Source organism: Muscardinus avellanarius, assembly GCF_963383645.1.
Source record: "Muscardinus avellanarius genome assembly, chromosome: 5".
Lineage (NCBI taxonomy): Eukaryota > Metazoa > Chordata > Mammalia > Rodentia > Gliridae > Muscardinus > Muscardinus avellanarius.
In genome coordinates, this window is record NC_137790.1 from 128,173,186 (window position 1) to 128,184,776 (window position 11,591).

Genomic DNA, 11,591 nt, shown 5'->3' on the forward strand with positions numbered 1-11,591 from the left:
CCCCGCCGCGTTAAGCTCAGAGAGGAAATGGGCTTCAGAAATGCACAGGCCCAAGAGCTGAGACAGCAGCATTTTATATTATGTGGTTGATAAACTTTCTGAGAGGGTGAAACTGTTGATTAGGGAGGATCATGGATCCCCAGGATCATGGCAAGTTTGTCTTCTGGCTTCCAGTGACAAAGATCTACTCAGGCTGTATTTGGGGGCTTTACCTACTCAATGGATTGCAGTGTCTAAAGCAAATGCAAAGGGTTTCAAAATGCAACCACCAGATGATTAATACTCCTGTGTCACCATGGTGTGGCAAAATAATGAAGGACTACACTGAATCCCAGAATATGCCTAATTATATGAAGGGATCAATTGTTAAAGGCAAAGCAGGTCATAGCGTTTGCTAAAAGAGTGGCAGAGCCCATGGTAATATTGTCTTGAATCTCTGTGTTCAAAAAGCATAAAATATAAATTCAAGCAGAACCAGCCTGGATGATTTCTTCCTTCATATATATATATATATATATATATATATATATACACACACACACACACACATACATACATATACATATACATATATATACACATACATACATATACATATACATACACACATACATACATACATATATACACATACATACACACTATATAGATAGCATATATATATGTTATGATATATATGCATATAAATATATATTTTTTTCTTTGACTCAACACATTTGTAGAATCAGGGATAGAATTATCATTGTGACTTTGGTTTTCTTTATTTTTTTAAATAGTTGATTCAAAGTTTAAATTCTGCTCCATGGCTACCAATTATAGGAAGCCAGAGAGTCATATACTAAATGTATGCTTCTCAATTTAAGAAAATTGGTGTAAAATCATTTCAGGTCAAACCAGAGCTATCAGTCACCATAATATTGGCAGGCTCTGAGTGCAGAGGAAAAACTTCATTTATGGGTGAGGTTACAAGTCTGAAATTGCCTTTTTGAACCTAGAAAATGTTGCTGATGCAAGGTGAGCTTTCTTTCTTATTAATTCCGCAATTCACCAGCCGCACAGCATAAGAAAACTTGCTTGCAGCAGTAAGACCATCTCAGAATCATCGCTTGCAGACTTGCCCAATATGAAAGATATTTCCATGCCATGAATCACTTAAAGACAGAGTTTTTGATGAGCCGGCACTGTGGAGTTTGAAAAGAGACGGGGCTGCTTTAAGAGAGAAACAGGAAGTTGTAACTAGAAGCCATCTGAATATTAAGTCAGGGCAGAATGCTTGTGAAGTAGCAGTTAAAGTGGCAGTGTTGATTCCGAAATCCTCTGGTAGCCAGACTGTCTTAGGCAAATCTTGATAAAACAGCCCGTACCCAGGTTTTTATCTAAGGAATCCCAAGAAGACGAGAGGATGGAGAGACAGCAGAGGTCTGTGTCAGGGAAGGAGGAGTATCACTTTCAACACCAGGGAGCGGTGGAGCTGCTCGTCTTTAATTTTTTGCTCATCCTTACCATCCTGACAATCTGGCTATTTAAAAATCACCGATTCCGCTTCTTGCATGAAACTGGAGGAGCCATGGTGTATGGTGAGTGGGTAAATAATGGGAGGGATGGGAAACTTGTTGCTGGGGCGTAATTAGAGACTTGTGCTCAGATGGCAAAGTCCCGAAACTGGAGAAAATGTGCTGATGGAGATGTCATTAGCCCGATGAAAGGTGCAACAGAGCCAGTGCTAATCTCTTTCCAGAGGAGCTGCAGAAATATGCCCTGTCACAAGTGCAAATGGCACAGTCAGGACCCCACAGTGCCAGTGTGTTGACAGCCACGGTCCATTGTCATGTGGGGAGTCCGGCCAGGCGGGCTGTTTGTTTTTATAATGATATTGGGAAGTGAGGGCTTCACAGTCACAAAGAGCAGCCTTCTCAGGCAGCACCAAGGGGCGATATAAAGTTCTAGAAAGAACTTCATTGAAAGTCCTATGGCCTTAACTGTCCTTACATCAGCTTAGCTCAAGAAAGAAACTTGCAGCAACAAAGCTGGCCTGCCTGTGGGAATAATTGCATTCTAATCCTTTTGATGAAGTGGATGATGTTTTAATTTCTTCTAATAAAGTGTTATAAATAAACAAGGGTTTCCTTATGCAGGGATTTCCTGATTTCAGATATTCTAATTTATAGTTAGTCTCATTATTAGTATTATTAATTTATTTATTTATTATGCTTTAATTGTTTGGAAACCCAAGTGTCAGAAGCATTTATTTAAAGTTTTAAACTCCCCCAATACTATGTTTTCTGTGCAATTCAGCAGGTCATTCCTTTCAGAATGTTTCATAAGATATGACAGAGATAACCCAGTCACTGCTATCATCTTTTGTGTGTGTATGTGGTACTGGGGATGGAACCCAGGGGCATTCTACCTCCGAGCTACACCTCCAGCCCTATTCTTTTATTCTTTATTTTGAAACAGGGTCTTATTGAGTTTCAAAGGGCCTCACTAAATAATAGCTGAGGCTGGCTGCGAACCACAGTCTTCCTGTCTCAGCCTCCCAAATCCTGGGATTACAAGTATGCATCGCCACACCCAGCATCATCTTTCAAAATAAGATGCAAGTCACTGGGAGTTTTACAACTGATTAAATTGTTGGCCTTACCACTTTTTCTCAGCCCAAATATGTATAAAAAATTTGAATACAATGGCAGCAGGTAATTTGGGCTTATTATCCATAGCAAAGAACAAATTGTTGGGGCTTCCCTCATTTTGGAAGTCTTGAAGCCCTTTTATATACCTGAGGTCCAGGAAGCAAAACAGATGCTCATTTTGTGTGTTGTCCATGGGACGTGCTGTATAGTCCTGATTCGAGGACATGGGAAATTCTATGCCTTACCTTGATGCCACTGGGAGATCTATGAGATATTTCAATGATAAGACAGAAGTTTTGGGCCAAGCAGTGTGATTTATTTTCAGGTAACCAGTATCCCCATCCATCCAGAGCACAGAGTTAGATTCCTTTGTACTGAGGATCTTAAAGAACACAATAAAACTCTCAGTGGAGGGGAAGAAATCATAACTTGGTAGTAGAGACAGAGCCAAAACAGAAAAGAAAGGATGCTCTCTGACTTGAAACCCTAGTCTCCATCATTTGCCTTTCCCCATCATTTCAGTGGACCAGAATCTTTCTCTGTCTTGGCTAATGAATAATTGACGAGGGTTCAGGATGTAATCTGAGAAGTCAGAAGCAATGTAACCCTTGATATCACTTTATAGAGCTCTATAGACTTTTTTCAAAGCAACACAGATTTAAGTGTTATGGTTTTGGGGGGAACTGTTCCCGGGGACCTTTGTTAGGCTCCTGGAAACCGTTCCCATAGCCGTGGGTCCTTGTCCAGAACTAGGATAAATATACACTAGTCTTAACTCTTGCTGAAAACTTAAATGAGTTTATTATTACAAAGATAGAAATATAGAAGACATTTTACAGCCCTATACTACCCTGGGATAGTATAGAGGGGTGGCCAGAAATGAAGTCACTGGAGTTCAAAATACAAAACAGCTTTTATGGATACAAAGTCCCCCATCTTGCTCTACCATGTAATGTTATGAACTAGGTATAAGTCTGCCCCTTAACTCCATACAGACCTCTTTTGTTATACATATGTGGATTTCTGGCCTGGGAAAAAAAAACCCTTCCAACCCAACTGCAGGTATAAGCCTGGGTTTCTTTGTTAAGACTAGAATGATTCACAAGGTCAAGAGTCACGTGGTATCTGCTCCCCTTTCACAAAGGTCAGTACCCTCCTCCCATACTCTTGGGGAATTCTTAGCTTCTTGCTTGATATCATTCATTATGCAAACCTGTTTTTATTTATTTATTTTTTTTAAATTTTTTTTGAGGATCTGGGGATGGAACCCAGGGGCATTTGACCTCCAAGCTACACCCCTACCCTATTTTTTTTATTCTTTATTTTGAAACAGGGTCTCACTGAGTTGCAGAGGGCCTCACTAAGTAGCTGAGGCTGTCTGTGAACCGTGATCCTCCAGTCTCAGCCTCCCAATTACAAGCATGTGCCACCATGCCGGGCTGTAAACCTGTTTTTAGAATGTGAAAGTCCTAGGTCCCAACTCCTCTATCCACTTGCTAATTACTTTTAGTGAGAGTACATTGCATTATAACAGCTACTTGAGTGCCTGGCAGTAACCAGGCCCTAACTGCTTTTCTTTTTTACAGATCTGAACTCCACTTTATATAAACCAATATATATATATAATCTTCAAAACTTCTTTTTTGAATTTTTTTAGGCCATTTCCTAATACTGGTACATTAAGATTCACAGCCTTTATTATGTTAGAGGGAAAGAATTCTTAAAAGCCCTGCTTTTTCTTGAACTATTACTCCTTTACCAATTTTAGCTCATTCATGATGGGTATATTGCTTTGTAAGAAGACTAATGAAACCCTGATTAGATTAAGTTTTCTTTTTTTTTTTTTTTTTTTTTCTGGTACTGGGGATTGAACCCAGTGGCATTCTATTTCTGAGCTATACCTTCAGCCCTATTTTATTTTTTATTTGGAGACAGGGTCTCACTAAGTTGTGGAGAGCCTCACAAATTGCTGAGGCTAGCTGAGAACCTTCTTTCCTTCTGTCTCAGCCTCCCAAGTACTAGAATTACAAAGGTGCACCACACCCCGCTGAATTAAGTTTTGATTGAATGTTGGTGACCTATTGAAGTTCAGCCATTGAATTCACAATGCATAAAGTAACTTTTACTCTTGAACCTAAAGAATTCCAGATTATCTTCCATCCTGCAAAATTCCATTGGATATTTTAAAGAATTGTGATCAAATTTTTAAAATACTAGTACATTGCCCACAATTGTTGCGATAACATTTTAAGGTGCTATTAGTTTTTATTTTATTTTTTTGGTATTGGGGATTAAATCCAAGGACACTATACTACTAACTATATAACCCCTAGCCCTTTTTATCATTTATTCATTTATTTTTAATTTTTGAATTTCAGGAAATAGTTTATTGGTCCATTAGTGAGTCTGCCTCTTATTATAGTATCACATATCTTTTTTATACTTTTATTGTTGCATTATAGCTGTACCTCATGGTGAAATGGAAAGTGATCACACACACACACACACACACACACACACACACACACTCACACACGTTTGCTCAGCACTTGGTGTATTTCCCTCTCCATCTGACTCTGTCCCTCACTTTTCTCCCTGGTACATGTCAGTGGGGTTGGTAATGAATGATATATCTTTGTATATGGAGATACCATTACTTGAACTATTTTCTTTCTCATTCCTCCATTTTTCACTTCCTCCTCCGTCCCCCAACCTCCTTCTACTATTCTCCTAGTCTCATTTATCAGAAGTCGCCTTTGTTTCCTTTTTTTTTTTTTTTTTTGTGGTACTGGGATGGAACCCAGGGGCTTTTCTACCTCCAGACTACACTCCCAGACCTATTTTATACTTATTTGGAAACAGGGTCTCACTAAGTTGCTGAGGCTGGCTTCAAACCTGTGCGATCCTCCTGTCTCAGCCTCCCAAGTACTGGGATTACAAGCGTGCGCCATCACACCCGGCCTTCTTCTTATTTGTTTTTCTGAAACAGGGTCTCCTTATGTTGCCCACGCTGGCCTCCAATTTACTATTCTTCTGTCTCAACTTCCCAAGTCCTGGGATTATAGGCATGTGTCACCATGTCCAGCTTTAAGATATTAATAGCAGTTTGAGCTTAAAGTTTATGTGTGGATTAAGTTTGCTATCAAGTTTCTGTCCCTCTTTCTTGAGTTTTTGATAAAAGGAAAGTTACTGAAAGCAAGTTCTGAGCAAGTTCAGCATGAAAAATTCATAAAAACTTATAAATACATATGTATTCCATTACTCTAATTTTGAATATCTTTGATTTATCTTGAACCATATGAATCAGTGAAAAGACATATTTTTGTTGTCGTAGAATAATCATTTTTGGTATTTAAAGGGATCTTCTCCAGCTTCCTTTTTTCACAGGGAGAAACCAAAGCCCAAAGAAATAAAGCAACCTCCCCAAACTGAATAAACATCCTGGCAAAGGCCATGTTCCTCTGACAGGGTAGTCTCTGCAGATGTCCGAAGGGATGACATTCGTGGCTCCTCTTATGTCTTCTTTAGAAATGATCTAAATGTGGTAGCTGGAATGTTCATTAGGAACTTTCTGTCCATGATGTAAGAAAAGAGTCTGCAATTACAAGAGAAAGGAAAGAGGGCCTCTAACACACACTTTCTAATCATCCAGGGAAAGAAGATGCCAAGCGAATTAGTTGTCATGTGTCTGTAAGTGAACTTGGCATTCCTAGATTAGGAAGGAACCTTAGAGAACATTAAGTCCACATTTTGCAAACAAAGAAGCAAAGTCTTGGGGAGGTGAGGGTCATGTGATTAGTTATCTACTGAGCTGGGATTCATCCCATATCTCTTCACTAAAAGATGCTGAGATACCAAAAAATAAGGACATTCCTACAGTGGTCTTCCAGCAGAGAGGATGTGCCTGTGAGTTCCAAACACTTCCTCCTGCTGCGACACTTTCAGAATTGGTCAGACCGGTTCTCTTTTCTAAGGAGTCAAAAAGGAGAAATTTTAGGAGAAAACTATACATAACCCTTTTTCTACCTGACAATGAAACTCACATTTTTTTTTTTTTTTTCCTTTTCTGGGGCATAGTGATAGCCAATGAGAAAGAAATAAAAGCCACATTTAAAACTTAAGATTTTAATCAATCTTTCTTTCCTTTTTCTTTGCTCCTTTCTTTCTTTCGAACACTTAAGAGTAGACTGTGTGCCTAGTGTGCTGGCGTGCACCTGTAGCCCCAGTACTTGCAGGATGAAACAAGAAAATTTCAGGGTTAAAGCCAGGCTCAGCAATTTAGCAGGGGGTGTAGCATGGAGGTAGAATGTCCCTCAGTTCAATCCCTAGTATCACAACAAAAACAAAACAAACAAATAACAACAAGAAAAGTGTAGGCCATGACTCCTCATCTCAATCCTATAGACTCATAATAAAGCATTGTGCTGATGTAGTGATCCTGGCCCAAATGCTTTCTTCTCTGAAAGCTGCTCTTATTTTTTTTTTTATCAACTCTTTTCATAGTGTGTTATTTGCCTCTGTATCAAACCACATGTATTTTCCTGAAGCACCAAATTTCCTGTGACCCCCTCAGCCCAGTCCAGCACCCTCATCTGTCTCTCTTGCATGCTGTTGACCTGTGTTGAATCTCCTTTAGAGAAATGAACAGATGCTGGTATAGTTCATCGGTATACTTGAGAATCCAATTAAAATTTCTAGGGATCAGAGGCTTCAAAAATGAGCAGTTAGAGAAAAATAGGGGAAAAAATGACCAAGCAGGATATTTAATGGCTCTTATATTTTTCTCATTAGAAACAATTTTCAAGTTGTTAGCCTTAAAATATCACACAGAGGGTATGGAAACCAGGGAAAATTATGTGTGATGCTTAGCTTGCCTCTGCATTGATTGCAGATAAATCTGATGTTGCAAATAAGCAATCCCTTGATTACCACTTGTGAAAACTACGTGTGAAAAGTAGCTTCTCTCTCATTATTAAGGGTCAGAGGATGCTTTAAAAATTAGTGGCAGCATTATAACAGTATTTTACTTTGCCGGGGAAGGAGACGGGTAATTGTCTCTCATGATAGTCCATGGCTCTCATTATTTCAAAAGTGAAGGATTAGATTCCATAACTGGTTTCAAATGCAATCCATGACAATATTCCTTTAAACTGGACTAAAAGCCCGAGTGTATATTAATGGCCAAATTATTGATTGCCAGCAGCCGGGACACTGAGTGCTTTTTACTCAGGGCCTCGGTTCCCCTGCTTGATGTTCATGAGAGAAGAATTGCCCTCTGCTCTCTGATAGCATCAACCATTCCATTATGCATCACTGGGGACTGACACACTTCAAAGGGCATGTGAGGGCTGGGATTGGGGCTTAAGAACAGAGAACAGAATTCTCCATTTTTATATCGTGGTATATAAGGGACAGTCTTTCTTTCTTCCTTCTTTCCTTCCTTCCTTCCTTCTTTCCTCCCTCCCTCTCTCCTTCTCTCCCTGCTTTTCTCCCTTCCCCTCTCTCTCTCTCTCTCTCTCTCTCTCTCTCTCTCTCTCTCTCTCTCTCTCTCTCTCTTTCCTCTCTTCTCTCTCCTCTCTCCTCTCTCTCTCTCCTTTCTCTCCCCCTCTACCTTTCCCTCTTCCTCTTTCTCTTTTTTGTACTGGGGATTGAGCTCAGGAACATTCTGTCTCTGAGCTACACCCCAAGCCCCTATTTTACTTTTTATTTTGAAACAGGGTCTTGATAGGTTGCTGAGGCCAGCCTTGAACATGTGATCTTTTTGCTTTCCCCCTCCCAAGTGCTGGAATTACAGGTGTGCACCATTGCACATGGCTAGAAGGGATAGTTTCCGAATTCGTGGAGAAATTTTGTCCACTGTTTAGTAGCCATAAAAGGAAACTTTAAGCCATGGAGTTTAGATTATGAATTCATTAAATGATGTCGTATTAAAGTATTTTCTCATCCTTTAAGAGTATACTTAGCTGGTTTAATAGGGACAAGTTGATTTATTCAATTGGTATTTTTGGATTGAAAAGAAGTATTGTTACATAGGAAATCGCCAAGGTTTTAAGTTATCTTTCCTAAAAATATCTTCTGTAGGCATTAATTTCATTCCAGCTCTCCCTAGAGATTCCCCAGGATGAAACTGATTGTACGGATCCAAGTTAATCCTTCTCTAGATCAGCCTGGCCTCCCCGAGGGCCAGCCCCACAGGAGATGCTCACTACCACATATGTTGCCCCCTCTCCTGCCTGGAGGGTCCTTCTGAGCTCTCATTTGCCCAACCAGGACATACTTTGCAGAGTAAACATGGATGCTGTCTTTGAGATTTGAGGTTTTTGTTTTGTTTTTTATCTTTCTTCTTTTTTATCCTGATGATATTCTTTTTCCAATGGCTAGGTGTTTTTTTTTTTTTTTGGTGACTTAATTTCTTTCCTTAGTTTTCTCACCCATAAAATGGGGAGGAAATAATTAATAGCACTAAGCTCCCTTCCAGCTTCTGGAGTTCTTCAAAACTCGGATCAAGATGGCTTGAACCATCAACCATCTTTCAGAGGCTCGACCACAAACCAGTAGCCTGCTTCCTAAAACCTAAAAGCCAGTAATGAAATCCAATCTTTTCTTCGAGATGGGATTCTTTGTTTTGGTCCTAGAAATTGAAGCTGAGGGGAATTCTATTTCTGAGCCACACCCCAGCCCTTTTACTATTTTTAATTTTTGAAACAGATTCTCTTTAGTAGCTGAGGGTCTTACAAAGTTGCTGAGTCTCGCCTTGAACCTGTGACCCTCCTGTCTCAGCCTCCCAAGTCCTGGGATTGCAGGTGTGTGCCACTATGTCTACCTTAGATGGAGTTTTAGTATCGTTTTATGAGGTTCTGCCAGCTCAGTCCTGATTTTAAAGGAATGCTCAGCTCTGTTGCATCTGTAAAAACGAGTAGGAGAGGGAATTAAACCATCAGAGCAGTGGGGGCTGCCTGCGTATCCAGGGCTTGCTGGGTGCTTGTCTCAGAAAGCCACAATGGCTCTGGTCTAATTCAAAGAGCTCTTTAGGAATGGTAGTTAGAGTTAGGAGCCCACTGTATTAAACTTATCCTCCTTTTTGGTATAGAAAAGATTGATTTTAGGAGCTTCTGAGATCTGTTCAAAGTTTTCCAGAGTGGATATAAAGTTTGTTTTGTTTTGTTTTTGTTGTTATTGTTGTTTCGAGGGGTATTCTACCTCCAAGCTATGTACCCAGCCCTATTTTTTTTATTTTTGAAGCAGGCTCTCACTGAGTTGCAAAGGGCCTCACTAAGTAGCTGAGACTGGGAGCAACCACGATTCTCCTGTCTCAGCCTCCCAAATGCTGGAATTACAAGCGTGCGCCACTAAATCTGGCTAGAATAATAGAAAAAAACCAAAGACACTTTTCTCTCTGTAGGCTTTTTTTTTTCACCTCAGTTCTGTTTTTTATTTATTTTTTAATTTGGAAACAGGATCTCACAATTTCTGAGGCTGGCCTCGAACCTGTGATCTTCCTGTCTCAGCCTCCCAAATGCCGGGATTACAAGTGTACGCCACCACTTGTAACCCCACCCAAATGCTGGGATTACAAGTGTATCCTCTACTCTCTGTAGGGCTTTAAAAGTGGATTTTACATAAAAATAACCTATAGGTTCTGCTATGCCTTCAAATCACAAAGGAGCTATAGAGGAACTTTTGCACACACTACTGTGTGCCTCTCAAGTCCGCTCTCGGGTTGGAAAGGCGGCAGCGTGTGCACTGAGAGACGGTGAGTTTGGAATTCAACTTGCATAGATATTTCTTATAGTCCCAGTTGAATTAAATTTGTCTGGTTAATGATATGAAAAGCGAGAGAGAACTAACATTCGTGCACATCCACTGTCAATAAATCAGTATATAATAGTAAAACAGCTAACACAAAGAGTATTGTTATAAATGCTTTATATAGTAACCCATTTAATGCTCACACAACAGCTATTATTTATTTTTTTTTTTAGATAGAAAAACTAAATACTGGGGCTGGAACTGAAACCTTAGCAGGCTGGTTCCATGAACCCATAGGGTATCCGTGTGTGTGTGTGTGTGTGTGTGTGTGTGTGTGTGTGTGTGTGTGTAAGAGGAATATCGTAATGAGGAAGCCAACAGTGAGAGACACAGAACGATCTACTGGTAACCACTGGGCTGGGCTTCAAGCTCAGGTCTATAAGACCCATGTTCTTTTAACTGTCTCACACCTTTAACCCTGGAATGGCTGCCGATATTCATTAAATGTCTCTTCTGCACCAGGAAGTAGTACCTTAGGAAATTTAGAGAAGAAGCACAGGAAAAAAAAAAAAAAAAAAAAAAAAAACAGAAACTCAAAAAATTTAAAACTTAGCTAAGGCGGTACAGCATAATCAGTAAGAACACCATCTTAAAAGTTAGTGATCTCGCCGGGCATGGTGGCTCACGCTTGGGAGGCTGAGACAGGAGGATCGCACAGGTTCAGAGCCAGCCTCAGCTACTTAGTGAGGCTCTCAGCAACTTAGTGAGACCCTGTTTCCAAATAAAATAGAAAATAGGTCTGGGAGTATAGCCTGGAGGTAGAAAGCCCCTGGGTTCCACTCCCAGTACCACCAAATATTAAAAAAAAAAAAAGAAAAGAAAAATAAGTTAGTGATCTCAGCTGGGTGTGGTGGCACACGCTTGTAATCCCAGCATTTGGGAGGTTGAGACAGGAGGATCAAGGTCCGCAGGCAGCTTCAGCTACTTAGTGAGGTCCTTTTCAACTCAGTGAGACCCTGTTTCAAAATACAGAATTAAAAAATAGGGCTGGGGGGGTATAGCTTGGAGGTAGAATGCCCCCTGGGTTCCATCCTCCGTAGTTCAAAAAATAAAAATACAGTTAGTGATCTTGAATTTTGGCCATACTTTTTCTCTCACTGAAGTCTGCTCATGAGGTCAGGATGGGGAATAGGGTTAGTTAAATCTCTTTTA

General features: G+C 40.1%; 1 protein-coding gene across 1 annotated transcript in view; it reads left to right on the plus strand.

The window, feature by feature from the left end:
* Window positions 1–1,402: 1,402 nt before the first annotated feature.
* SLC9A9 (solute carrier family 9 member A9) overlaps window positions 1,403–11,591 on the plus strand; it is a gene marked incomplete at both ends in the record, with an annotated part of 603,254 nt that continues 593,065 nt past the window's right edge. The window contains one exon of the mRNA XM_080695867.1: window positions 1,403–1,577. Coding sequence (XP_080551993.1) covers window positions 1,403–1,577 — 175 coding nt within the window. The remainder of the gene's footprint in view (window positions 1,578–11,591) is intronic.